Source organism: Podarcis gaigeae (genome assembly GCF_964106915.1).
Source record: "Podarcis gaigeae genome assembly, chromosome: 5".
NCBI classification, from domain to species: domain Eukaryota; kingdom Metazoa; phylum Chordata; class Lepidosauria; order Squamata; family Lacertidae; genus Podarcis; species Podarcis gaigeae.
The window spans coordinates 61,509,955-61,534,174 of NC_139681.1; the positions used below are offsets into that span (position 1 = coordinate 61,509,955).

At 41.9% G+C, this 24,220-nt stretch overlaps 1 protein-coding gene across 2 annotated transcripts in view; it reads right to left on the bottom strand.

The window, feature by feature from the left end:
• The window catches only part of INPP5D (inositol polyphosphate-5-phosphatase D), a 58,089-nt gene continuing 33,869 nt past the window's right edge, over positions 1-24,220 (bottom strand). The window contains exons 12-28 of one of the 2 annotated variants that reach the window (XR_014565059.1): positions 23,929-24,125; positions 22,215-22,332; positions 21,096-21,192; positions 17,989-18,127; positions 15,547-15,655; positions 15,089-15,177; positions 14,821-14,902; positions 12,902-12,991; positions 12,667-12,780; positions 10,773-10,855; positions 7,996-8,083; positions 7,539-7,688; positions 5,003-5,099; positions 4,592-4,711; positions 3,888-4,139; positions 1,226-2,933; positions 1-1,194 (exon numbers count right to left, since the gene is read on the bottom strand). Coding sequence is in view for 1 of the 2 variants with exons in the window: in XM_083741789.1 (XP_083597915.1) it covers positions 1,097-1,099; positions 2,366-2,933; positions 3,888-4,139; positions 4,592-4,711; positions 5,003-5,099; positions 7,539-7,688; positions 7,996-8,083; positions 10,773-10,855; positions 12,667-12,780; positions 12,902-12,991; positions 14,821-14,902; positions 15,089-15,177; positions 15,547-15,655; positions 17,989-18,127; positions 21,096-21,192; positions 22,215-22,332; positions 23,929-24,125 (2,396 nt within the window). In the remaining variant the exon portion in view is untranslated. The remainder of the gene's footprint in view (positions 1,195-1,225; positions 2,934-3,887; positions 4,140-4,591; positions 4,712-5,002; positions 5,100-7,538; positions 7,689-7,995; positions 8,084-10,772; positions 10,856-12,666; positions 12,781-12,901; positions 12,992-14,820; positions 14,903-15,088; positions 15,178-15,546; positions 15,656-17,988; positions 18,128-21,095; positions 21,193-22,214; positions 22,333-23,928; positions 24,126-24,220) is intronic. The other variant, XM_083741789.1, reaches the window with a different exon arrangement.

Genomic DNA, 24,220 nt, shown 5'->3' on the forward strand with positions numbered 1-24,220 from the left:
CAAATTATCATTTTTTTTATTTTAGCAACACATTTTAACAAAGTAGACATTAGAAACTGCACAATTTTATGACAAAGCTGTGCACGAGGGTCTGAGAGAGAGAAGTAAAAAGAAACTAAACATTATCGCTGACGTCATGTTCAATGAAGTCAGCATGTACCTAATGCCACTAAAACAACCAGGAAGACATTCTATTCTGCAGTAGGATTGACTTTTTAAAAAAATGCTAGACTAACTTCCAGTGGTCATTTTAATTTGCTTCACATTTGTACTTACAAATTATATTTTAAAAAACCTCCACATTTTTTCCTACTTACTAATAAAAAAAACCCCACAAGGACAGATCAGATTGCTAAGGCTCGTCTGGTATTAATACCTAGGAATCTTTCTGTACCTAGTAAGGAGCCCCTTTATCCCAATCCATGCTACCCATCAAACTAATTGGAAGAAAAACTCGGTGGCAGCTTACTATTAATAGACCTGCAGTTTCAAAGGACACACATACTACCAGAAAATCCATACTCTTTCTGCCCTAATCCTGTGAAAAATACAAAGTTATAGCACTTTTGACAGCATTGTTTGTTCTTGCTTTTCCACTCCACTGAGGGGAGGAATGCCATGAAGCTCTGCCAATTTCAAGATGGTTCCTGCTGAGAAAGAATTGCCCTCATTCAGGTTTGAAATACAGTAATCTACAAGCTTGTGTATGCAGAGCACTTTTTGGATGTACCTAACTTGTGCTTTTCCCCTTTTCCCATCCTTAGTACCTTTTGTAACACAAATGTCCACAACTCCTTTGCTCTCAAAAGAATTACCAAAGCTGCAATGTAAAAAAATCTATTATTATTATTATTATTATTTTAACCATTACGGCATTTGCTGGTATCGGACATATTCATGTATCTTGGTCTAAAGTAGTCTTGCATGATGTCTCAGGAGATGTGTACTGATAGATAGAGATTACCTCTTTCAAAAAATTAAAAAGAATTCCAGGGCTTTGTGAACCAGATCAGAGGATATAGACATGAACTCTCGGAAATGTCCATGCAGGTTCACTTCAGGACTCGTTTCAAGGTCTCATCTGTGAAGTTGTTGTTCACTGCAAAGACAAAAAGAACATCCACTCTTCAGCTTACCTACAGAATAATTATATAGCATTGACACTGCCCAAAGGCAAGGACCCTACATCTTAACCTAATTCTAAATGTTAAGCCAGGCCCTCCACCAAAACATTGTTTGCCTCAAGCAATATCTGCCTTGTAGATGACACTGGGAGCCATTGTTGGTGGATGCATTTTGCATTAAGCCCAAGTTACTGTTTGCTTTGCAAAAGCACTATCTGTATCTGCTCTGGTGATGCTCTTGTGTAACACCTCAGCAGGTATTTTATCTCTGTGCAAAGGGACCCTCAGATATAAGACTTTAGCTCCTAAAGTTTTAAGCAGCCAACAAATACTTAACAGTTGCCTCTGGTGTCATTGAGGCATACAGCTAAAAAGTATTCTCCTTTATCTTCTTCTCACTACCCCAAAGCTACCAGTGCAGTAGAAGACCTGAAATTGATTGGCTTGCAGTCAGGATCTTCTCTAAAATCAAGGAAAGGACCAACACCAGCACTTTAGCAGGGTGCATTATCTTGTCCCTAAACTCGCTGCCTGTTACTACTAACATGTTTTTCAAAATAAGTTTTAACCATTGTGTCTCCGGTTATCAGTCTAATGTTTGCATTATTAGTTTATTCACAACCCAAAACCACTTTGTTCTTTGGTGGTAAATGAATTGGACTCTCATTTACCACCCAAAGGATTAAGTGGGTTTGGGTTTAGGGAACTGACTGCTTTTAATGAAAGGGCAGGTGTTACACTGTTTTTATTGTAATTATTGGTATGGTTTTAATAGGTTTTATATATGCATATACAGTAGTTTGAGTCCTGAGATGGAAAAAGGCGGGATAAATATATAATAATTATTATAAAGTAACTAAAAATGCAAACACTGTTGGTAAATGAGAGTCAAACCTTTTGGTTCTGTGTGGCCTTACAGCAAAAGTAATCACCAAAGCACGGCAGCATCCTGCCCCAATTAAAATTTGGCCCCAAAACTTCAGCAGGCTGTTGAAGCACATTTGCAACAAATGGCAAGTCCCTTTCACTACAATGATACAACACTTCTAATAATTGCAATGCATCTCACTGGCTTACAACAACAAAAAGCAAAGACAGTAGCTCAGTGGCAAAACACCTGCTTGTTATGCAAATAGCCGCAGGTTCAGCCCACAGCATCTTCATGTAGGGCTGGGGAAAATCTCTGCCTGAAGCACACTGCATAGCAGCTGCCACTTCCTGCAGTCCTATCCTAAACGTACCGGCGTCGTTGTCCGGCTTACAGGTCCATTGTCGTTTTGGTGCTTTCTGTGGTGTGGAAGTTCTGAGCTGTCTCGATAATCTTTTCCTTTGGTGTTCTGCATGTCAAGCACCACTTGACTCTTGGATGGAAGAGGTGGTTTGCTGTGTCCTACTTCAGACCTTGAGAATTTGACAGGTTTCTTCAGTGGTGGTACTAGGGGGTCTAAGTTGGAACAGGGCTTCTGCTTGCCAAAAGTCTTTTCAGGCACTGCAGTCTTTCCCTCGGTTTGGTTGGAATAGGTGTGACAACGAACTCTGGATGCAGGGACTGGGAAGGGTGGGGAGGACTGCTGCTTGTATGCCGATTTGCTACTGTCAGGCTCCGGTAACTTGGGGAAAGGGAAGCTCTGGTCAGGGATATTTGGGAGCTCTTTTCGAGACATCTTGGAGAATTCCTGCTCTCTCTTGGACGGCACTTTGTCCTTGGTTTTTGCAAAGTCATAAAGTGGGTTATCAATCATCTCTGGTTTAGGATACATGTCATCTGGTAGAAATGGCTCTATCATGCTTTTCCTCACCTCGGCATACCTGCAATGGGAAAGGAGTGGGGGAAATATCAAAGGGAAAGCAAGGACAGGTTAAACCAAAGAAATTAAAAGCGGTGGGGAAGTAATCAAAATGATTGTGATAAAATACATGAGAATAAAATGCTGGTGAAGACTGAACTTTATACAAAACAGTGGTATTAAAAACCTGTTCACCACCACGACAGTGCTCAGATTTTAAAAAGTGCATTCAGCTAGGCTGGAAATTATTTATTGAAATTAGATGTACCAACTATGCACTTCAGAGAGGTTACTGTGTCTGCTTACTAGGAAGGTGGTGATGCTGGTGGCACCTCACTTAATATTTTCTACTTTCTATGGTTCACAGGGGGACGCGGGTGGCGCTGTGGGTAAAAGCCTCAGCGCCTAGGGCTTGCCGATCGAAAGGTCGGCGGTTCGAATCCCCGCGGCGGGGTGCGCTCCTGTTGCTCAGTCCCAGCGCCTGCCAACCTAGCAGTTCGAAAGCACCCTCGGGTGCAAGTAGATAAATAGGGACCGCTTTCTAGCGGGAAGGTAAACGGCGTTTCCGTGTGCAGCTCTGGCTTGCCAGAGCAGCAATGTCACGCTGGCCATGTGACCCGGAAGTGTCTTCGGACAGCGCTGGCCCCTGGCCTCTTGAGTGAGATGGGCGCACAACCCCAGAGTCTGGCAAGACTGGCCCGTACGGGCAGGGGTACCTTTACCTTTACCTTTTATGGTTCACAGGTGGGGAATCTGATGTTCTCGAAATGTTGGACTACAGCTTTTTTTAGCCGCAGCAAGCATAGCCAGTTGTCTGGAATACTAGGAACAACTGGAGTGTCATAAGTTCCCAATCGCTTTTAACACCTGGCACCTACAACCCAGTCAATCCCTCAGACGCTGATGAATCACTCTGTTAAAGAGCAGGTGAATGAGGAGGAATTAGAACATCTCTAGAGGGTGTGCAAAAACTCACACTTGATCCTTTCGATGAGTTGTAGACTGAGTGGGTGCTCTTGGAGATCCAGGGGACTGGGTGGAAGGCGTGGTGGGAGACTCTAGCCCCATCAGACAAGTACTGTCTTTGGATTGTAGGTCATAGTTCCACGCAGCAGGCAGTTGGTCTGGTGAAGGGATCTGCTTAAGCTGGCCTGTTGCAGGGAATTGTTGAGAGGCAGCCGCCATCCGTAAGTAGCTGGGATTATTGAAATCTGTGGTCACTGTACTTCTGAGGAGAAAGAGTTGCGGAAGGCAGAAAATCAGTCAGAATACAGAGTTAGAGAAGCGAAACCCAACCCTTAGCATAGAATATCAGTAGCTGGGAAGTGCAGCTGGGCATGTTGCGCTCATGTCCAGTTTATAAGCTTCTTACAAACATCTGGCTAGCCACTGTGAGAACAGGATGCTGGACTAGATGGGCCACTGGCCTGATCCAGTGTTCTTAATACAAAGTTAGAGAAGCAAGGTTTTTATCTAGAGCAGCTTTTCCCAACCTGGTGCTCTCCAGGTGTTCTGAACTCAGCTCCCTATCAGCCCCAGCCACCACAGCCAATGGTCAGGGATGCTGGGAGCTGGGAGTTTAGCAATATTTGGAGGCTGCCTGCATTTCCAGGCTCTTCTTCTAGGCAGGAAGAATTCTTTAGTGCATACAGCAAAGCACACTAAGGTAAAAATCACTACCGCAAAGGATCAGTCTTGCTCGGTTCATCTAGAGAAGTTGTCGCTGTTCCTCGATAGCGGGCAATAGCTGCTGCTTCTTTGGCCATTATGTGAGTGGATTTTCTGCTGGAACAAGGCTCCCTTTCAGGGGAAGACAGTGCATTAGTAGGTTCCATAATCTGATAATTTTCAAACATAATGGTAGCATTTTCTCCATGCAGCCATTTCTCACATCTGTTACTTTATTTGGAGATAGTTTTCAATGCTCTTATTATATTCTCTTGGTGTGGTGGGGAATAATACATGTAAACAACTTTCTTGTTTATTCTGCAATGCACACAAGCTCTGGCAGATCCATATCTGCCTGAGGGCACGTCACCAGCCAACACGTCAGTCATCTTTGCACACATAAATTAACTGCCTTTATCCTACCTATTCACCGGCTCCCACTCTTTGGCATAGTCTACACAGCTCGAGACCCTCACTGGTTTCTGGCCAGCAGCCTCATCCCGTTCAATCTTCACGAAGTCTAGAGGAAAGAGACAAAAGAAATATAACAGTGCTTAGGGCTGCAGTACAAGTTTGTAACATTTAGGTTCTAAATCCCTGAGATGCAGTCTCCAACTAAACAGTTCCACAAGCACAAGGAATTTTTGCCATGCAATGGAACTTCCTCAGCCTCTCCTCCCCCTGTGTGACTCCTAAAACTGTCCCAGGGGTCCCAACAGGCGGGTTTCAAGACCAGGCCCATCTGCCTCATTCTCTAGTAGAATTTGGGTGGTTAGCTGAATTCATCTCCCCTCACTGCCTACATAGGCCTGAGAGGGTCTCTGTACTTGTTAAGAGTTACATAAATGGAAAAAAATCCATTCATCCTAGTGTAACATGGAGGTAGTTCATGGGGGTGGGCAGTGGCATTCTCTTGGCAGTACCAGGCAAGGATGAAGCAGTGTAGTGAAGGGGGCAGGTGAGCTCCAGGGCTGGCACTGCAAATAATAATAATATAATAATAAAATTTTATTTATAGAAACCGAAGCCCAGTTCCTCAGTCCTCACCACCACCACCTCTCCTTGCTCCATCTCTGTCATGATGAGCACATTGCTGCTAGGAAAACCTCACTGCCTCCACTACCCCTCACAAGCTACCGTAACATTGTGAGAACCACAACTAGTAAAATGGCCCTATGCTGGAGCCGATGGCACTACAGGGACAGGAAAAGCAGCAACTTGAAGAAAGTCCCTTTCCAAGTATCTCTTGAAGGTACAGATTGAATATTCAAAAAGGTTTGATATCTGCAGGTCTTTCCAAGCACTATAAGGCATTTAAACAAATATATTTCTTTTTCTCAAGAAGAAACAAAGCATAGCTACTTCTCTTCCATTAATGATATTTGATATCAATGCTTTTCTATCAGGATTTTAATTCTATTTCGATTACGTTTGACATCCGGATCAACAATGCCAAAGGCCACTAATGTTTTCAAAAAGACAACAGCTATCTCTGCATTTTAGAGCCAGTTTGGTACCCATTTTTCAACGTATCTGATGAAAAGGAGAGGGAGGGAGAGAGAGAGAGACCTGCTCCCAGAGCCTGATCAGCATTCACATTTAATTTTTAAAAAATTAAATACTACACCCTGGATTGCGACTGGCACCACAGCACATGGGAAAGTTGAAACCTTCCCACCCCAGCCAAATTCTCAGTAAAAATCACACACAGCTCCTTGCACTTGCAGCAATTAGTACTGGGGGTAGGGGAAGATAGAAAAAAAAATATTTTCAAATGCTTATTACCAGAAACATTCTTCAGGATTTTCACAGCGGTTATGGCTCTTCTCTTTCACACACTGATATTCCCATTACAAGGAGATTATCTCCATATCTCCCTTCAAATATCAAAATGTCTAAAGGGCATTGTGGGTTTTCCTCCTCATTCTAATTGCTGTGCATGGGTGTGTGTTATTTTTTTACCAATATAGGGGCTGGGGGGGGATTTAAGCCACCCCTCCCCTGTGATGCTGATGACAACCCCCCTGTCCACCCACCCCCAGCACATGCCTGTTATTAAATTTTTAAAAGCCTATGACATGGCTGCTAATCACATCATTCATATAATACAGAGTGAAAATAAAGCAGAAGCATGTGAAATCTATATTGCTGACCGTCAGGTAGAGGGCTCCCTCTGGCTGTTCATTTGGTTGGAAGCAGGAAAGAAGAGCTATAACTTTATTCCGTAGATCTCCTGTATATTTGTTTATACCTCAGTGTGGGGGCGGGAATTACTTTTCAACCCCAAAAGCCACAGTGGTTTTTTTTTTTTTTAATGCTTAAACACTCCATTATCAGAGTCAATCTTCAGGTTCTTCACACACTGATACTCTCCTTACAAGGAGAATACCTTCACACAGGAAAACATCTCTTCTTTTATTTATATATATATATATATATATATATATATATATATATATATATATAAAAATATAAAAATATATAAAGGGCAACGTGATATTCTCCCCTGCCATGTATCAGCGATTTTAGCAGACAAAGACTCATGCTACCCGTCACATATTTTCTGCTTATGGATGTAACACACAAACAATGGTTTACCATTTTGTGAATGAACCTTGGATTCATGGCCTCCCTAATCCCGTCTCCTCTGCTGGTACAGCCATGAAGCATTCACTTCATTATTATTTTTAACTAACGGCTGCTTTGTATTATGTCTGAACCCAGAAAAATTGTGGTTAGGCTTAACTATGGATTACCAAAGCAAGTCAACTTCAAGCTGTGGTTTATGAAGCTGATTTACTTTAATAAAACCTTAGTTAAGATTAGCCACTGTTTAGGGTTTGGGCATAACACTAAACTATGGTTAATTGAAAATGAACTGATCTTCTTGCAGACAGGCTGAAACAGGAGAGGGGGGAGAGCCCATGAGCCCATTGTTTGTTCATGTAAATTGCCTTACCATATAGTTTTTCTCTCTGTTTCCCTTCAGATGTTTGCAGCTTGAATTCACCTTGGAAGATGCCTGTCTTTTCCCCATGGTGTGTTAGCATAGTTTGGATTGGGACTTGGGATTCTGTAGCTCCACTTCGAAGGGCAATGCAGCCTTCACCTAGAGAAAGACAAGGGAACAGATAATGCCAGAAGGACAGGTTTGCACAGGGAACTTGTCGGAGGGAGACTGGATAAGTCCATAGCGATTATGTTCCTCGTGTAAAGAACCACAGTTCTCAGCAATACTTAAAATTACATTTTAAAAAGATATGCTGTTGTAAAATGTTGCTATCGTAGAAAAGAGAATTTCTAGAAACCTAGAAATTCATACATGCATTTTCTCCCACACATTAAACAACTTTGTGGGCAGGGGGAAATGTAAGGAGAGGTTGACTCATGTATAAGCTTTAGAGGCAAAGTCTTACCATAGGATTCATCACTATCTGATGATTTAATGCTGATCAGAATGTGCTGGTCTAGCAGGTACTCTGGATCTGAAATAATTGGAGTCAGCTGCAAGAGAAAGCTCAGAAAGGTCAGTGATACCAGAGAGGGGACTGTATATACAATATATATCCCAGAAAGTAGCACATTTCCCTTAAAAATGCAATTGTGTTAAAGTTAGCCTCTGTAGTCAGTCAAAGCTTATGCTATCAAAGCTAAGAGTACTACCGTTACCCTTTTGGAAATTGCAATTAAATTTGCTATCCTACTTGCGCTTTCATAGGAGTGAGTCCTATTGTGATCAGGGGATTTACTCTCAAGAAACAATGTTTAGGATCTCAGCCTAAGGGTAATATCAGAGCTGCTTTTGAATTCCAGTGTTACAATTTTTTACTTGCTGAACAAAAATTACAATGACTGAAGGGCCTACATTGTAGCTAGTCCTGGATCTCCGATTACTACATTTAGATAACATACAAGTTTCCCGATATGTTCATACGTTGCATTTTAGGTGTACATGCTTATAAATGTACACCTAAAAATATGGGATGTGAAGCAGCCCTCAGAGAAAGGAATGGTGGAAATCCTGTAAGTAGAAAAGAGACAAAGCTGGAAGTCCCCAGTCTGAGCCTTGCCTCTGTGAGATGAACTCACAAGGTAGTCCTAGGTAGAGATGTCAGGAAATGTGAAGTTCTTGGAGGGTTGTTGAAAACACCTGTACACCTACAAGACAATCTTATTCCCTGTAGAGGGCATTCTGCAGATACCATCTTATCGGGAAGACTGTTTCACACCATGTTGGAATCAGGCCTTTAGTGTGGCATTACCTTCCCTTTGGAACTCCTTCCCACTTGATAGCAGAAAGGTGTCTTCTCTATTGTCTTTTCAGCACCTGCTGAAGACGTTCCTTCTAAACAAGGACAAGCCTTCTAAAATATTTATTCCAATTGATTTCTCTTGGATTTGAGTAGCTTTTATGTATGTGCTGCTATTGTTTCAAACTGCTTTTATTTTTATATTTGTTTTTAACTGATTTTATATGTGCAGTTCTTTTAGCTATTTTTATCTATGCAACTATTATACATGCTGTGTAACCCTAATCTTCATAGGAAGTAATTTAATAATAATAAATAAAAATAATAAAATAATAATTAACTAAGTTATGTGACGTGCTTTGGACATTAAAACACTCTATATAAATGCCAAGCAAATGTATTAGCGTATCTCTGTCTGCCTTCTAAGAAACCACTGGTACGATTCTTTCTGACATTAATGACTTAGGATGATTTGCATGTGCACTTCTGATATCACAACTCTAAAGCAATTATAAGTTAAAATATAACATTTTCAATGAGACACAGTTAACGCTGTGATAAAATAATGTTAGAATTTCCCTGTATTAGCAAAGGTGGAAACAAATATTCCATTTGACCAACAATGGTTTTCAAGGAAGAAATCCCTGTTATTTGAAGCCGCATCATATAATCTCTTTCATCTTGTAGCTGCTTTAATATATTCTTCAGGTTTTTAGAACATCTGGTTATAAATACGGGTTCTGTATCTGAAAGTGATGCCCAACTCCAGTTTCTGAACTGAAAATCTGTGAAGGTGAGACCATGTATGGCCATCATACATGAAAAATACATCATACACTGGGTGTCATCATCATAACATCCTGTTAAAGTAGAAGGGAGAATAGAATCAGCCATAAGGTCTTGTCTCTTCTTATGCTTGTTATGTAGGAGTCTGGAATGTAACACACCACAAACGGCTAACTGGGGCTACTAGATTTCTCTTGGCAGCCCTTAGCTGCAAGTCCTTTTAAGGACACCAGTTGGAATGTCATTTTAACATGTTCTTCCAAACTATTTAATTACCCATATGTTCATTTAGTATAAGTATTTGGAGCAGGGCTCCTAAGAAAGCATTCTATAGCCTATCTAGAAGAGAGAGAGAAATTCAAAAATTGGGAGATCTGAACTTTTGATTATGTGGAATCATGAAACCTTAGTGTTAGAATGGATCTGCACTGTGGGTTGTTGAAGAAGATCTAGAAGTTTTTCTCCCTAGTAGGACTCCTGTTTTGGGGGAACTGCATTTTCACAGTAGTCAAATCTCAAAATGTCGGTGCAAGGAAAATGCAACTTTCACCCCAACCTTGTCATCCCAACACTTAGACGCACTGGGATGTGCTCATCAACAGTGACTCGTGACATAATAATATCTCTCCCACATGATTTCATGATTATGTGTTAATTTTATTTATGTAACTTTATTGTGTGCCTTGTTGTACCTTTTATTTCAGTATACCCTCCATCTGGCCCTGCAATCTTAAAATGCTTCCCTGCTTTAGCACTCAAGCAATGGGGAGAGTGCTTGCTGAACTAACAAAAGTGGTGGTATACACTCAGCAAAATGACCTTGTAATTTTGAGAATTTCCCCCCTAATTATTTTTTAAACTTCCTGTGCACCTCCTCCTCTGTTGCTGAATGTTAAAAAAGAATTTGGTCAATTCCACTTCCCTGCTGTTCAGCAGCAGGGAAGTGAAACTGACACAAACATTTCTGTGCAGCAAGATGATTCCCTTGTCTGTCTATTGAGTACTGGATGTAGCACAATCAGAGACACGTGGAAGGATTGTACAAGCAACAATGGTGACCGAGGATGAACTTTGCACAATCTTTTGTGCTTTTATATAAACTGCAGCAAAGCTACAGATGGAAGACATTTGTTAAAATAAGCATGAAACAAGGCTACCTTAGGAAGGGCTTCAACAAACTTCACCACTAGTTCGCCTTCATTTCCTTCCTCATTTTCTCCCTCCTGGCTCTTTACAAAGCCTGCAAAAGTGTGAGAAAAGAAAAATCATTTGCCAGCTGAGAAATGCACAACAAGCACACACATTTGCAAAACTAAAATAAAAAAACTTGGCAGCAAATGGAAACTGCTAATTATTCTGCTTTGTGGACACAAAAATGGGAAGCATTTGTGTGTACAAGAATCTGATTCTGTCAGAATGTTTGCAAAGTCCATTTATTGAGTCCACTGAATGACCTTACTATCTTATCTTTTTATTATTTCCTTTCATTTAAGAAAGGTGTTAGAAGTCTCAGTGCATGCGTGGACAAGAGGATAAGGAGAACATAACAGCTCTTCCTACGCCACTCAAGATAGCACATTTTTGAAATTCTAATTTAAGATTCCTAACACATGGTTTCCATAGAAATGTATGCAAATCTCTGTATATTCCCCCCAATTTTTTGTGTGTGGAGCTGGATTAATCGATCTCTGTGACATGTGAATAAGAGTACAGTAGAGGCATGCTATTTTTCTTTGCAGAGGAAAGAATAGTCAACAGACTTTGGGCATGTACTCTCTCACTGCATAAATGGCTCAGATTCAGGAATTCATACAATTTCCAGCATTGATGTACAGTTCTGCTTACAAAACAAACAAAATGATTGTCTCCCAAGGCATCAACTGTTTTTATTGGCTGCAATTCACAAGGCGATTAAGCTGCAGCATTCCAATTTAAGTTCTGATAAAATATAAGGCAATTCTCCCAGTCTTGGGAGAATCCATTTACATGGCTACCCCTAATATTTTTCTGCCCAAGTTGCTCTGCGGTTGTGACAAAGGAGGCTCTGAATTGCTTGTCATGAAGATAGAAAACTGATTTTGCATGCTACTGCAAGCCTTCCAATTTAAGGTAGAGAGGTTTTGTGCAAAGACTATGCAATCTGGAGACAAGAAAAGCAAAAAAATGATCTCTCTCATACACACACACACACACACGAGAGAGAGAGAGAGAGAGAGAGAGAGAGAACGAACAAGTTCATTCTCCTACAGTGAATATAGTCATTCCACCAAATGCTGTGTACTACTATTGTACAATACAGAATTAGGTTTAGGACTAGAAATGACATCTGTTGACTGCACTATGCTACCTTGAATGGGTTCAATAACTTGGTATATGTCCAATATAACATAGCAATGATGGACTACATCCACATCACATTTTCTTCCAAGCTCAGACCAGCATGTATAGTATTTCCCCCTCTCTTCTTAACCCTCACAATAACTGTGTGTTAAGTTCCAGAGCATGGTCTGAAGGTGCAAGATGCAGCAACCTTGTTGAAGCTAAGTTGTGAGTGCCAGAATGGGAAGCATTCCTCTGAGAGCGCTATATATATCACCTTCTATGGTATAACATAAATTAAAATACATGATTTATGGAGAAATATAGGGATTTGCCATGCAGCAGCAGCAGACTAAATTGCAGGGTCTGTGGCTAGTCTCAGTTGCCTGGCAGGCTTGTGTCCTTTAGATAATAGAACTGTAGGGCTTTTTTTAAAGGTATACTACATGTATGAAACTTAAGTGATAATAAGGGAAACAGCCCTGATGATGAAATTTCAAGGGAAAACAACAAATAAAAATTGGCAAAATACAGCAATTAACACCAAAGAGTTACTACAACCAAGAATGAAGTATTTCAAAAGACAAAGTGGATATATTCTGATTCTTTCTCTCTCTTTCCCCGCTTTTGAGTTTGTCAATAGCCCCCCTTCTGCAATATTGTCCCTTCTTGATAACCTAAACATCATTAGAGCTTCTGTATAATAAAGACAAAAGGTGGAAGAAACAGTACTTTCTAGGCAGCTGGAGTAGAACTCAATGTAGAATTTTGTCTGAGACTTCGTCTTAAGGGTGGCACTGCAGCGCAGGAACTCAATCTGTCCCAGGGAATCTGTGTACTTATCATCTGGAGAAAGGAGGACACTTGTTCAGGTTAAAGATAATAGTTTTAAAGCAATGAATGAGATTGTTTTCTACTACATCTTTCTTTATTAAGGGCAGGGAAAGCTTGCACTGCATTTGCTTACCATTCTTTGAGACAAACTGAGAGGTGACAGCAACCTCAAACGTAGCAAAGACAGGACTGTGATCACTTGTCATGATGTCACTGGTGCATCCTAAGAGGAAAGTCAGATTCTAAGCACCTGTTTTTCTTGACCTCCCAAGGATGGAGAGAATAATGCAATTGTCTGTCCTATACTCAGAGTTATCTATGGAAACAATAAGCCCCATCTCTCCAAGGGGATTGTGTACTAGATGGATCAGTCCATCTAGTACACAAAAGTTTTCTGACACAGGCTTTGGACATGGTTACTTGAAACACCACATGTTTCTGAACAAATCAGTCCAGGTGAGCCTTGGGGACCTTCTTCAGATTTCACCCCTCTATGAAATAAGATAGGTGGTGGCGGCCAATTGTGGGGCCTTCTCTGTTTTGGCACTACACATTTGGAATCCCTTCCCTAGAGAGCTTTATCTTATACCCGTTTTAATTTTCCTGTCATCACCAGGTCAAAATGACCTCAGATTGAGTACTGTATTTTTTGCACCATAACACTCACTTTTTTCCTCCTAGAAAGTAAGGGGAAATGTCTGTGCGTGTTATGGAGGGAATGCCTACGGGTGGCAGGGGGGATCTGCTGCAGTCATGAGCAGAGGGTCCATGGTTCCCCTTCCTTCCCTCCTCCGTGGCTCGCTTTGAAACAGCAAAGCGGGAGAAGAGACGCTGAGTGGGGAGGCGAGAGGGACAGAGAGCCTGCTTCTTTAAAGGAGCAAAGCGGGAGAGGAGAGGAGCCACTTACACGAGTGTAAGCAGCTCCTGTCCGGTTGGTTCCTTTAAAGCAAGCAGGCTCTCTGTCTCTCTCTCCTCCCCACTCAGCTCGCTAAATAGCAGCAAAGTTTTTCAGCTCGCTAAGCTGGGGATGAGCGGGGAGGAGGGAGAAAAGCAGAGCCTGTTTGCTTTAAAGGAGCAAAGCGGGAGAGGAGAGGAGCCTTCTCCCCTTATACCCCTCTTCTTCATTATTAGCAGCATCCTTCTCCACCCACCCCACGCGTGTTCCTTCTCCCCATAAACCCCTCTTCTGCATTATTAGCAGCATCCTTCTCCACACACCCCACGCGTGCTCCTTGTCCCTTGAGTGCTTTTCCTTCCCTCCCCACTTAAAACGTGGTTACAAAGCATGGATCCACATGGATCCTCAGGATTTTTGCATTGGGCTACTCCAAACTCACTGTCAGATCACATGTCTGTGGCCACAGCATGAACCACAAAAATCATACATCCACTGTTTCATTTAGAATATTTTTCTTCTTCTTTTCCTCCTCTAAAAACTATGTGCGTGTTATGGTCAGGTGCGTGATACAGAGCGAAAAATATAGTATTTGCTGTAGAACTATAGTTTTACAGCATTTCATGTTATAGTTTGCTATATATCATGATTTTGATAAAATATTTCCTAACTGTGATTTTATTTTATGTGTGTCGTTTTGGTAAGACTCTGACAGCATTTGCCGAAGAGCTGCTTATAAGCATTTGATTGGGAACACATTAAAAATACATTTAAAAGACAAACAAACCCAGAGGCCAGAACTGGGAACCAGGATTAAGAAACACTAAACCACCAGCAGCCCTCTAATGCTACACAGCTTTTGACTTGGGGAAAATGGGATATTCTACAGGTTACTGGCAGTAGTGAGGTTCTTCCTGCTTAGTGACAGCGGCCTAATAAGGTGTTCTAACATCTGCAAGGTGCATTCCCAGTTATCACACAGCCGATTCTCTCCCCACTACACATCCAAGTTTTAGGAGCAAGCATTCCAAGCCAGAAACGACAGTGTGCATCCGTTGCTGAGAACTTGGCAGCGAAAGGCAATGCTACAGATTCAGCTCTGAATCATTTCCGTTTAAACCAGCTTTGCTGCTATTCCCAATCTGTTCTCTACCCACCATAAGATTGACACACCACATGCACCAGGGGATATGATTTCCAGAGCACTCGATCACACCAGGATGGCAAATTGTATTTCACCTGCAAACAAAAGGAGAATCAATATCGAAAACACATCACTCCACAAGAAGGAAAGCTTTGGTGCCAAAAAGCCAGCAGCCTGTTCCCAATTAGAGTTCTTTCATGGTGCTCCTCTATAGAAAGAGGAGCAGTTCTGGCAACAGACACCATTTGAAACATCATAATATGCTGGAAGATATGGCATACCCCTGTTGCTTTCTGCTTGGTGTAGACATAATGCTCCCGGGTGTTCCTTTCAAAGCGATAGGTTGGGGCAAATGTTATTTCTTCCTCCTCTGAAAGAGACAGATGTCTAGTTATTGTTTTAACCAAAACCTGGGTACACATGTCAAAGCACATCATGCAGGTTACTTCAAATCAATGTATGAGGCAACTCCTAGAACACAGTTAGCTGTTAGTATATGGTCTCTTCACCATATGGATCGGGCAGTTTTCTTAATGCAAAGAAATCAATTGCATTGCAAAGAAAAAAAAGGATTGTCACAAACAAAACATTTACCACATGTGTCAGTTTCTATACAGAGCAATTTAAAGCAGGTAATCACTCTCTCTACTGAGATTACTCTCTCAGTGATTACCCCTTTAGAAGGGTGTTTTTCAATGGCAGAGTAAAAAAGGGCAAAAGGAATAGAAGCAGAACTTACCAAACTGCAGAAACACCTTTTGATCCCTCTTTTCAATGAGAAGCTGGTCGTAAGGCAGTAGCTCTGTGTACTGCATCTGTTTGATCTTATGGACGATATTGTCTGCTTCCTGATAACAAGGAAATGTCATAATGGTAGATGTACCACTCTCTTTTCTTAAAAAAAACAAAAAAACCTTCCTGGTTAATAAATAGCACACTAGCATCTGAGGCCACAAAAATCTGTTACTGAGGCCCAACTACATCTGATACGCAACTGGATCTCCTGACACTTTGATTCTCAAAACTGGTTGATAGCAGCGGTACATTTTCCAATCCAATTTACATACATTTTTCAAAGTTGCTGCAAGGGCTAAGAGCAACTTGGAACAGGAGTGATTTAGATCAGGAAAATGACATGAGGAAAATAGGATTTTTAAGTGCCTGTAAGACAGAGTTGTTCTGCCTGGCCTTTGGCTTGGAATCAATTTGATTCCCTCCCCCTCTTTCTTTCTTTTTTCCTTTCTCCTTCTGTGTTGGAACTCCTATCTGGGGACTTCCCTGGCTTTTTTCTGGCCCATGTAGGACCAGTCTGGATAGTTAGCCTTGGTGAAGACTTGACTTTTTCATCCCCAAAAAAGTTTTTGATTTGAGTTTCTACTGAAATGAGGCTGCATTTTAATGTTTTTATGTTGTATTTTAATCTTGTTTTTTAAGCTGCATTTCAATCAATTGTTTTTATGTTTGGTGTTAGCCGCCCTGAGTGTTAGCCGTCTTGGCTGGGGAGGGCGGGGTATAAATAAAATTTATTAATTATTATTATTATTTAAAAGGATTTTCAAAAGCCACCCCAAAGTGTTCCTGCTCTGAAGCTTCCTGTAGCAAGTTTTAAATAACAAACTAAAAACCTATCAGTTTTTCTCTGCATTTTGTGTAGTTCCTATCCTTAGTTGCAAATGCACCATCAAAAATGTTATCACCCTGAAATAGAGTTCAATGGGGCTTATGCCCAGGAAAGTGGATATAGGATTTCAGCCCTCAGGTGTTTAGTTTCCTAACCAAAATGCATTTGCTATACTGATCTCTTGATTACACTGCACCCAGTAACAGCACCCATTACGCCTCTCGTAACACCCCTAACCTTCCCTTGGTGCTTTCCCACATATCCCTAACAGTCTTCTTCCGGCTTTTTCTTCCTGCTTGGTTACTCAGCAGCTGCAAATAGCCATGCTTTCCTTTAGGCTCCATGATACTTGCTTGCTTCAACTTCAGTAGCAACCACATATCCAGAGAAAACACAAGTCTGATTATTGGAAGAACAGGTTTCACCCAAGCTCAAGGGGGTGGTGTATGTGTGAGCAAAATGTATGGAGAATGATTCTAACGTAGGTTCATCACTAAAATCATGAATGTCTGCATGAACCCTAAGAGTGTGACCTAATTCAAATCTCATCCCACCCAAAAACTCATTAGGTGACAGGGATTCTCTCAGTTTCAGACCTTTGCCTGCTATATGAGGATGGTGTTATATGTTGGGGGAACCTTGCTAAACCCCAGAAATTAATAAATTGATTATTTGGAGTATTGAAGGGAAGATTGCAGGCCAGTGGAAAAATACAAGCAGTGCCTCACCTGGGATAGAGGCATTAGCCCTACGAAAGGTGTTGATGGCCCATCTAAGAGGAATCTTGGGCTTGGGCAGACAAAGATTTGCCAAGGTGATGTTGTGTGGATGTGAGGTGACAGGAAAAGAGTGTCTTTAGCAAGGTGTGCTGGGAAGAAGGAGGAAGAGAACAGAGAGAGAGGTCCATCTTGGGCAGGCTGAGAGAGAGAGAGAGAGAGAGAGAGAGAGAGAGATGCCTTTGACTCCAGCACTGAACTGCTATGGGGAACAAGCCCCTCTTGAGATGGCCAAGCTGTAAGATGGGAACTCCCTCCATGCAGAGTGAAGGTGTAAATATACGAATAAACCATATTTCTTAAAAGTTACGACCATCTCCGCCACGTCTTCAATCCTCCAAAGGAGAATGGGTTCTGGGTGAGTGCCCGGAACCCCCTGGAATTTTGCTACTGCTCAGCAGAGAGTGGAAGTAGTGCCCAACGTTTGTAACAATATAATAACAGAAGTCTACTTTGCAAGTTATTGTAAGGATAGCCTGGTTAATGTATGTAGAATGCTCCACTCACTCACAAGAGTTCTGCATAAATGCAAAGTACTATTAGCTAGTAGCAGAGTGCTGGACTAGGACTTGGGAAACTAGGGTTCAAATCCCCACTCAGCCATGAAGCTTACTGGGGGACCTTGGGCCAGTCACTCTCTCTCAGCCTAACCTACTTCAGAGGTTTGCTGTGAGGATAAAACTAGGAGGACAAGGACTATGTACACCACCTTGAGCTCATTTCAGGAAATGTGGGATAGAAATGTAATAATAAAATGCAATAATAAATAAACGGGCTCTCTAACCGCTGTGGGCAACTCTAGGCGATAGTTCAGGTCTCCCAGCCAAAAGAGATGAGTAAACCGGTGGGTGATGTTAAATGGACTCAACTTCTTGTCTCCCAGTGACAGAAACCGCAGAATACTTGTGTAGTTCTGGTTCCGCCTATTAAAACACAAGAGCAACATTCGGTATACCATTTTATTATATGGCCTCTCACCAGCAGCATTATCAGCAGAGACAGTTGGCTCAAGACAACAGTGGACTAGATAAGCCCATGAATCTTTCCCTGTCTTGGCTCTGGCTAAAGCCTCAGCTTCCCAAAGGCAATATACAGCCAGACAATCAGTTCAGTATAGCTATAGGAGTAACTTGTCTCTGTGCATTATTATGGAACTATCTGATCCAACTATCTGATCCACTAGCTTGGCATTGTACACATTTAAATGGAAGAAGTAGCTGCTTGGTTGCCAAAAGAAAAGGTTTATGGGTTCTGTTTTTCTGTTTCCTACTTATAGTTAACCGACTGGTGAAACTGGTCTAAACTTGAAGGGTCAGCAGCTTGTGGTATAGTCCGTTTCCTCTAAAGGAAAGCTTTTTTTAAAAAAAAAATGGCATTCACTGTGGAAAAAAGAGAAAGCACATACTATTTAAATATAATGAATAAAAAGTGAGAGCTATTTAAATGCCAGGGAGAGAAGGGAACTTTGCGCTATTTTTGCAGTATTTTAAAAGGGGCATCTTTAAGTGGATATATACACACACATTTCACTGTAGGACACACAAAAATTAAGAAAAACCTTTGGAAATAGCACTGTGTGTATATGTATGTGCAGTCATACCTTGGATCCCAAACGCCTTGGTAGTTGGACGTTTTGGCTCCTGAATGCCGCAAACCCAAAAGTGAGCGTTCCAATTTGCGAACGTTCTTTGGAACCCGAATGTCCGACGGGGCTTCCACGGCTTCCAATTGGCTGCAGGAGCTTCCTGCAGCCAATCAGAAGCCGCGCTTTGGTTTCCGAACGTTTTGGAAGTTGGACTTCTGGAACGGATTCCATTCAACTTCCAAGTTATGACTGTATGTGCATATTTGCCATCAGTAGCACTATACAACAGCTGCCTTAAACATCTGCATACAATGCATTGCAATAGTGCTAGCTGCATTTCTGAGAGCTTCTTGTATTTGCCTCCTGCTGGCTTCCAGGTATACCTTGATTTAAACTGATTGACCAGAGAATATGGTACAATGCAAAAAGAAATGTGTATAGGAGCAATTCAACATTATTGCTTCCAAATCTCTGAAAAGTTGTTGCCTCTACACAACCAAAAGGGCTCTGGGAATAAGATCCTCCATTCAAATGCCCTAATGCAATCGAATGTGCAGAAAAAGTGGCAGCTTTAATTTACCATACATACTGTCTCTGTGTGAATTTATTTATTATTTATTTGTATTTATTTTCTGCTAAGTAGTCAGGAGTGCTTCAATACCTTCAGAGCTACTGCAACATTGGGCCTTGCGCAAACAAAAAATATGGAACAACCGCCAAGCCTGGGGTACCTTGTTGCAATCTATGAGTGTGCCGGAGGACAGAAGGAAGACCTTGAAGTATGTGTTGCCATGGGAATTTGCAACTGCTTCAGGAAGCAAAAATGGGAGCATGTGAAGATGGAAAAGTACTGCGATATAACACAGCTCGACTCTTCTGCTTTATATTGGCATGTTTGCATGGTTTCTATTTCTGGAGCACACAGCAAAGGGAGGGCTATACATTGAGTCAACAAACAAGCAAGACCTGTAAGCACAAATAGTTACAACCCCTCTGTTCCTGTTTTACTGGAATGTTCCCTTCTAAACCACAGGAAGAAACAACAATGGAAATTCACTTGTTGTTTTTAGAAAAAGAAGAAATTGTACAATCACAGTTACAGATTCTTCAGCTATCTAGCTACAGTTTGTAGCCTGTGTCCATGCCCATGTGTGTATTAATTACTGTTAAGTTGCACATGGTGGGGAGATGCTGTATAGCAATTCTCTGGTGCACTGAAATTTTCACCCCAGAAAAATGAAGACATGTTTAAGGTGCCTAGGACTTACGTATCTGCCAATGTTTGTGAATTTCGTTTACACCACCAGCAGGACTGCAGCCTCAGGTCTTTGGTCCAAATAACCATCTGGGCCAAGATAAATAATCTGTGCCTCTTTGTATAGAAAAAAAAGCTTTTTGAATACATTCTATGTGTTCCATACTTCAGTGGGGCTTCTTGTTCCAAAGAATGCAGCTCAGGGTCATTAACAGCATGCTTAGCACTGGCCACTTTCCTTTGTCAGAAAAAGCAGCTGCACAGGGCCCCAATCCAGTTGGGACTGCAGTGCATGGGAAGAAGTTTTTCTTTAAAAAAAATTCTCTGTGCAAAATTCCACCCCACACCTTGGTGCTATTTGCTGTCCAAATGTGCTATTTGCAGAAACCAGCACCTTTAGTGAAGAGGTAAACAGAGGAAAGGATTATCCCTTTCCATTGGGTTCCTCACCCCTGAACTAGATGGATTGTTGATTTGCTCCAGCTGGGGCCCCTTTATGCTATTATATTCTTAAAATTGGCGGGTGGCACTGTGGGTTAAACCACAGAGCTTAGGGCTTGCCGATCAGAAGGTGGGCGGTTCGAATCCCTGTGACGGGGTGAGCTCCCGTTGCTTGGTCCCTGCTCCTGCCAACCTAGCAGTTCGAAAACACATCAAAGTGCAAGTAGATAAATAGGTACCAGTCCAGCGGGAAGGTAAACGGCGTTTCTGTGCACTGCTCTGGTTTGCCAGAAGCGGCTTAGTCATGATGGCCACATGACCTGGAAGCTGTATGCCAGCTCCCTCGGCCAATAAAGCGAGATGAGCGCCACAACCACCAGAGTCCACAACTGGACCTAATGGTCAGGGGTCCCTTTACCTTTACTTACTAAATGCCTAGAGATAAGACATGCAAGGGTGATTATTTTAAATCCTTCCCATGTGTTTCTTTTCTTGTTCAAATAATACCCACCACCACTACCAAGCTGTCACATCTAATTTGAATATTTGTACTGATAGGAACCTCTCTGTCAGCAACTGCAAGGCTTTCCAATGGCCCTCAGAATTTTACCTGTGTTTCTTCTCACTTCCTGAAGTCAAATGGCTGTTCACAAAACCAAAGGAGGTTCCATTAAACATGAATGACACCCCAACAGCTCCTTTGTTGCCTGAGAGGTAAAACAAAACAAGAAATGGAGAAGATTGAGAAATCAATCCAACTCCCAGGGCTAACTAGAACAGCAAAAGACTTCTAAAGTAGAGTAGCGGATGCAGAGAAGAGGAAACCAGAACAGCAGGACTTCACATGTGTAGTGCAGAGTTCCACTGAATATTTTCTTCCAAAAGCTTAGGAAAGAAAGTGAAAGATGAATTTCCCTCTGCAATTGAACAAAGTTCTATTCTTCCAGTTACGGATTTTTCAGCAGAGCAAGAAACCCTGCGGTTTTCATTGATGGGACAGTTCCTGCAAATTATTCCTGTGAATAACATTGTAGTGAAAAAGGATTTATATATATTTGCAAGGATGCAAGGCATTCCTGAATTCCCATCATACTCACATCTGATCTGACTTACGACAGTATCAATGGAATGATTTGTGGGAGCACATCAATGAGCACACCTCTAACACTGAGAGTACATTATTGCATGTGAGTACACTAGCACAAATCACTGTAGGATTATATCAGCTATTATAGTACATTTCCAAAGGATACATACCAAACAGTATCAGTAATTTTGCTGACAAAGTTGAAAGAGGAAGCAGTGACTTTCAAGAGTGGTCATGAAAAGAAGCATATCTTACGATACTCTTTCATATTCTGTTTCAGTCTTTGGCTTCCTCCCATTTATTTGAATGTATAACCTTAGAGATCCAATCTAGGATTTTTTTATTATTATTATTTAAAAAGGATCTATGTGGCCAAAAAAAGGTAAGCCTGCCTTCCATACCTTCTGCCCTGGTTAGCCAGCAAGGCTTTGGAAGTGGTCTTGCCACTTCACACACAGAGACAACCCCAAATCGCACCTTCAGAATAGTGCACAAATGAACCTTTGGCTCGGGTGCATGTTTTAGGGCAGGAAATCCCATCGTGGGAATCGGGTACTGAAAACACCTCTCTGCATATCTTTCAACCTTGGGAGACTTGTTGTGATGAGAATGTCTGTCAAGTACATTTTGTGCAAGCCTTACCCAGTCTGTTTGCAATTCCTGTCTTCACGTTGTCAATGCAGAGGTGGCTTATGCGATTCTCATGTTCTGGCTTGGCCAGGACAACAATCCTGATGTTCCAGAGGGTATGGATTGCTACCTAATCAGGAAAAAGGAAGTCAGCTGTCACATAGTTTGATGAAGCTGAACTGCAATATAGCCTAAAGCCATAGTACAGTGGTACCTCAGGTTACGTACTTAATTCGTTCCGGAGGTCCATTCTTAACCTGAAACTGTTCTTAACCTGAAGCACCACTTTAGCTAATGGGGCCTCCTGCAGCCGCCGCACCGCCGGAGCACGATTTCTGTTCTCATCCTGAAGCAAAGTTAACCCGAACCACTATTTCCGCGTTAGCGGAGTGTGTAACCTGAAGCGTATGTAACCTGAGGTACCACACTGTAAAGGTTATTTGTATTATGACAGACAGAGGTCTATACTAAATCCTCTTCAAACAAACCTCTGATTCTCATTTTTTAGGGGAACGGCTGTAGTTCATTGACCAAGTACCTGCTTTGTATGCAGAAGGTCCCAGCTCAAACCTTGGCATCTCCAGGTAGGGATGGGAATATCCCCTATCTGAAACCCTGGACAGCTGCTGCCAGTCAGTGCAGACACTATTGAGCTAGATGTACCAATGGTCTGATTCAGTATAAGGCAGTTTTCTATTCTCTAAGCATGCGACCCAAATGAGAAAGCACATTTAAAGCACATGACTTCCCCCAAAGAATCCTGGAGACCATAGTTTGTAAAATGTGAAAGAGAATTGTAGCTCTTTGAGGGGTAAACTACAGCTCCCATTATTCTTCAGGGGAAACTTTGTGCTTTAAATGTGGGGTGTGGATGTGACCCTCATTGCGAACAGAAATAAACTACTGAATGGAAGTTGGGTTCAAAATATGACCTGCTTTTCGATAACGACTGGCACAACATATTCCTGCTTATGGGGAACAGTATTTATAACAATAGCATAAATTCAAGTGAAGCACAGGGTGCCCCCCCAATATTATACCCAAACTGTATTTTACCTAATATTAGAGATGAGGAGCAGAATCAATTTTGATCTTTAACATCCAGCGTAGAACGATAATTAGTGGCATAAGATTTTTGACCCAAATAAAATATGTGCTGTTGAGTGACTGGGGAAACCCAGCCAGATGGGTGGGATATTATTATTATTATGTGTCTAATATATCTAACGGGACACGGGTGGCGCTGTGGGTTAAACCACAGAGCCTAGGGCTTGCCGATCAGAAGGTCGGCAGTTCAAATCCCTGCAACGGGGTGAGCTCCCATTGTTCGGTCCCTGCTCCTGCCAACCTAGCAGTTCGAAAGCACGTCAAAGTGCAAGTAGATAAATAGGTACCGCTCTGGTGGGAAGGTAAACGGCATTTCCGTGTGCTGCTCTGGTTCGCCAGAAGCGGGTTAGTCATGCTGGCCACATGACCCGGAAGCTGTACGCCGGCTCCCTCGGCCAATAAAGCAAGATGAGCGATGCAACCCCAGAGTCGGTCACGACTGGACCTAATGGTCAGGGGTCCCTTTACCTTTACCTAATACATCTAACAGCCTTCAGAAACAACATATAAATTTTCTTCAAGAAGCAAGTATGCAGGCAATGTGGATGATATACATTGCTAGTGAAGTCTACTATCCCAGTTTTGCTTTAAGCGTCAGAATAAAAATGTATTTCCTTACCACTTTGAAGCTGATACTTGTAATCTCTTGCAAGGATTGTCTTAGAATCTCTTGCCATTCTTTCTCTCCCAGGGAGTCCTCCTGTGTGCCAATCACATAGATGTCATGTGGAATGTAGTCAGCTGTGTCATCTCGGGTCTTCCCCTGCCCCTTAGAGAGAAACCAGGAGCTGATCTTCTTTGGTGGAGGAGCATCACCTAGATGGACAAATCCAAAACCAATATGAAACTGATCCATCTAGTGCAGTATTGTAGTTTCCCCAGCCCTTCTCAGAGGTGCTAATGACCTTCTG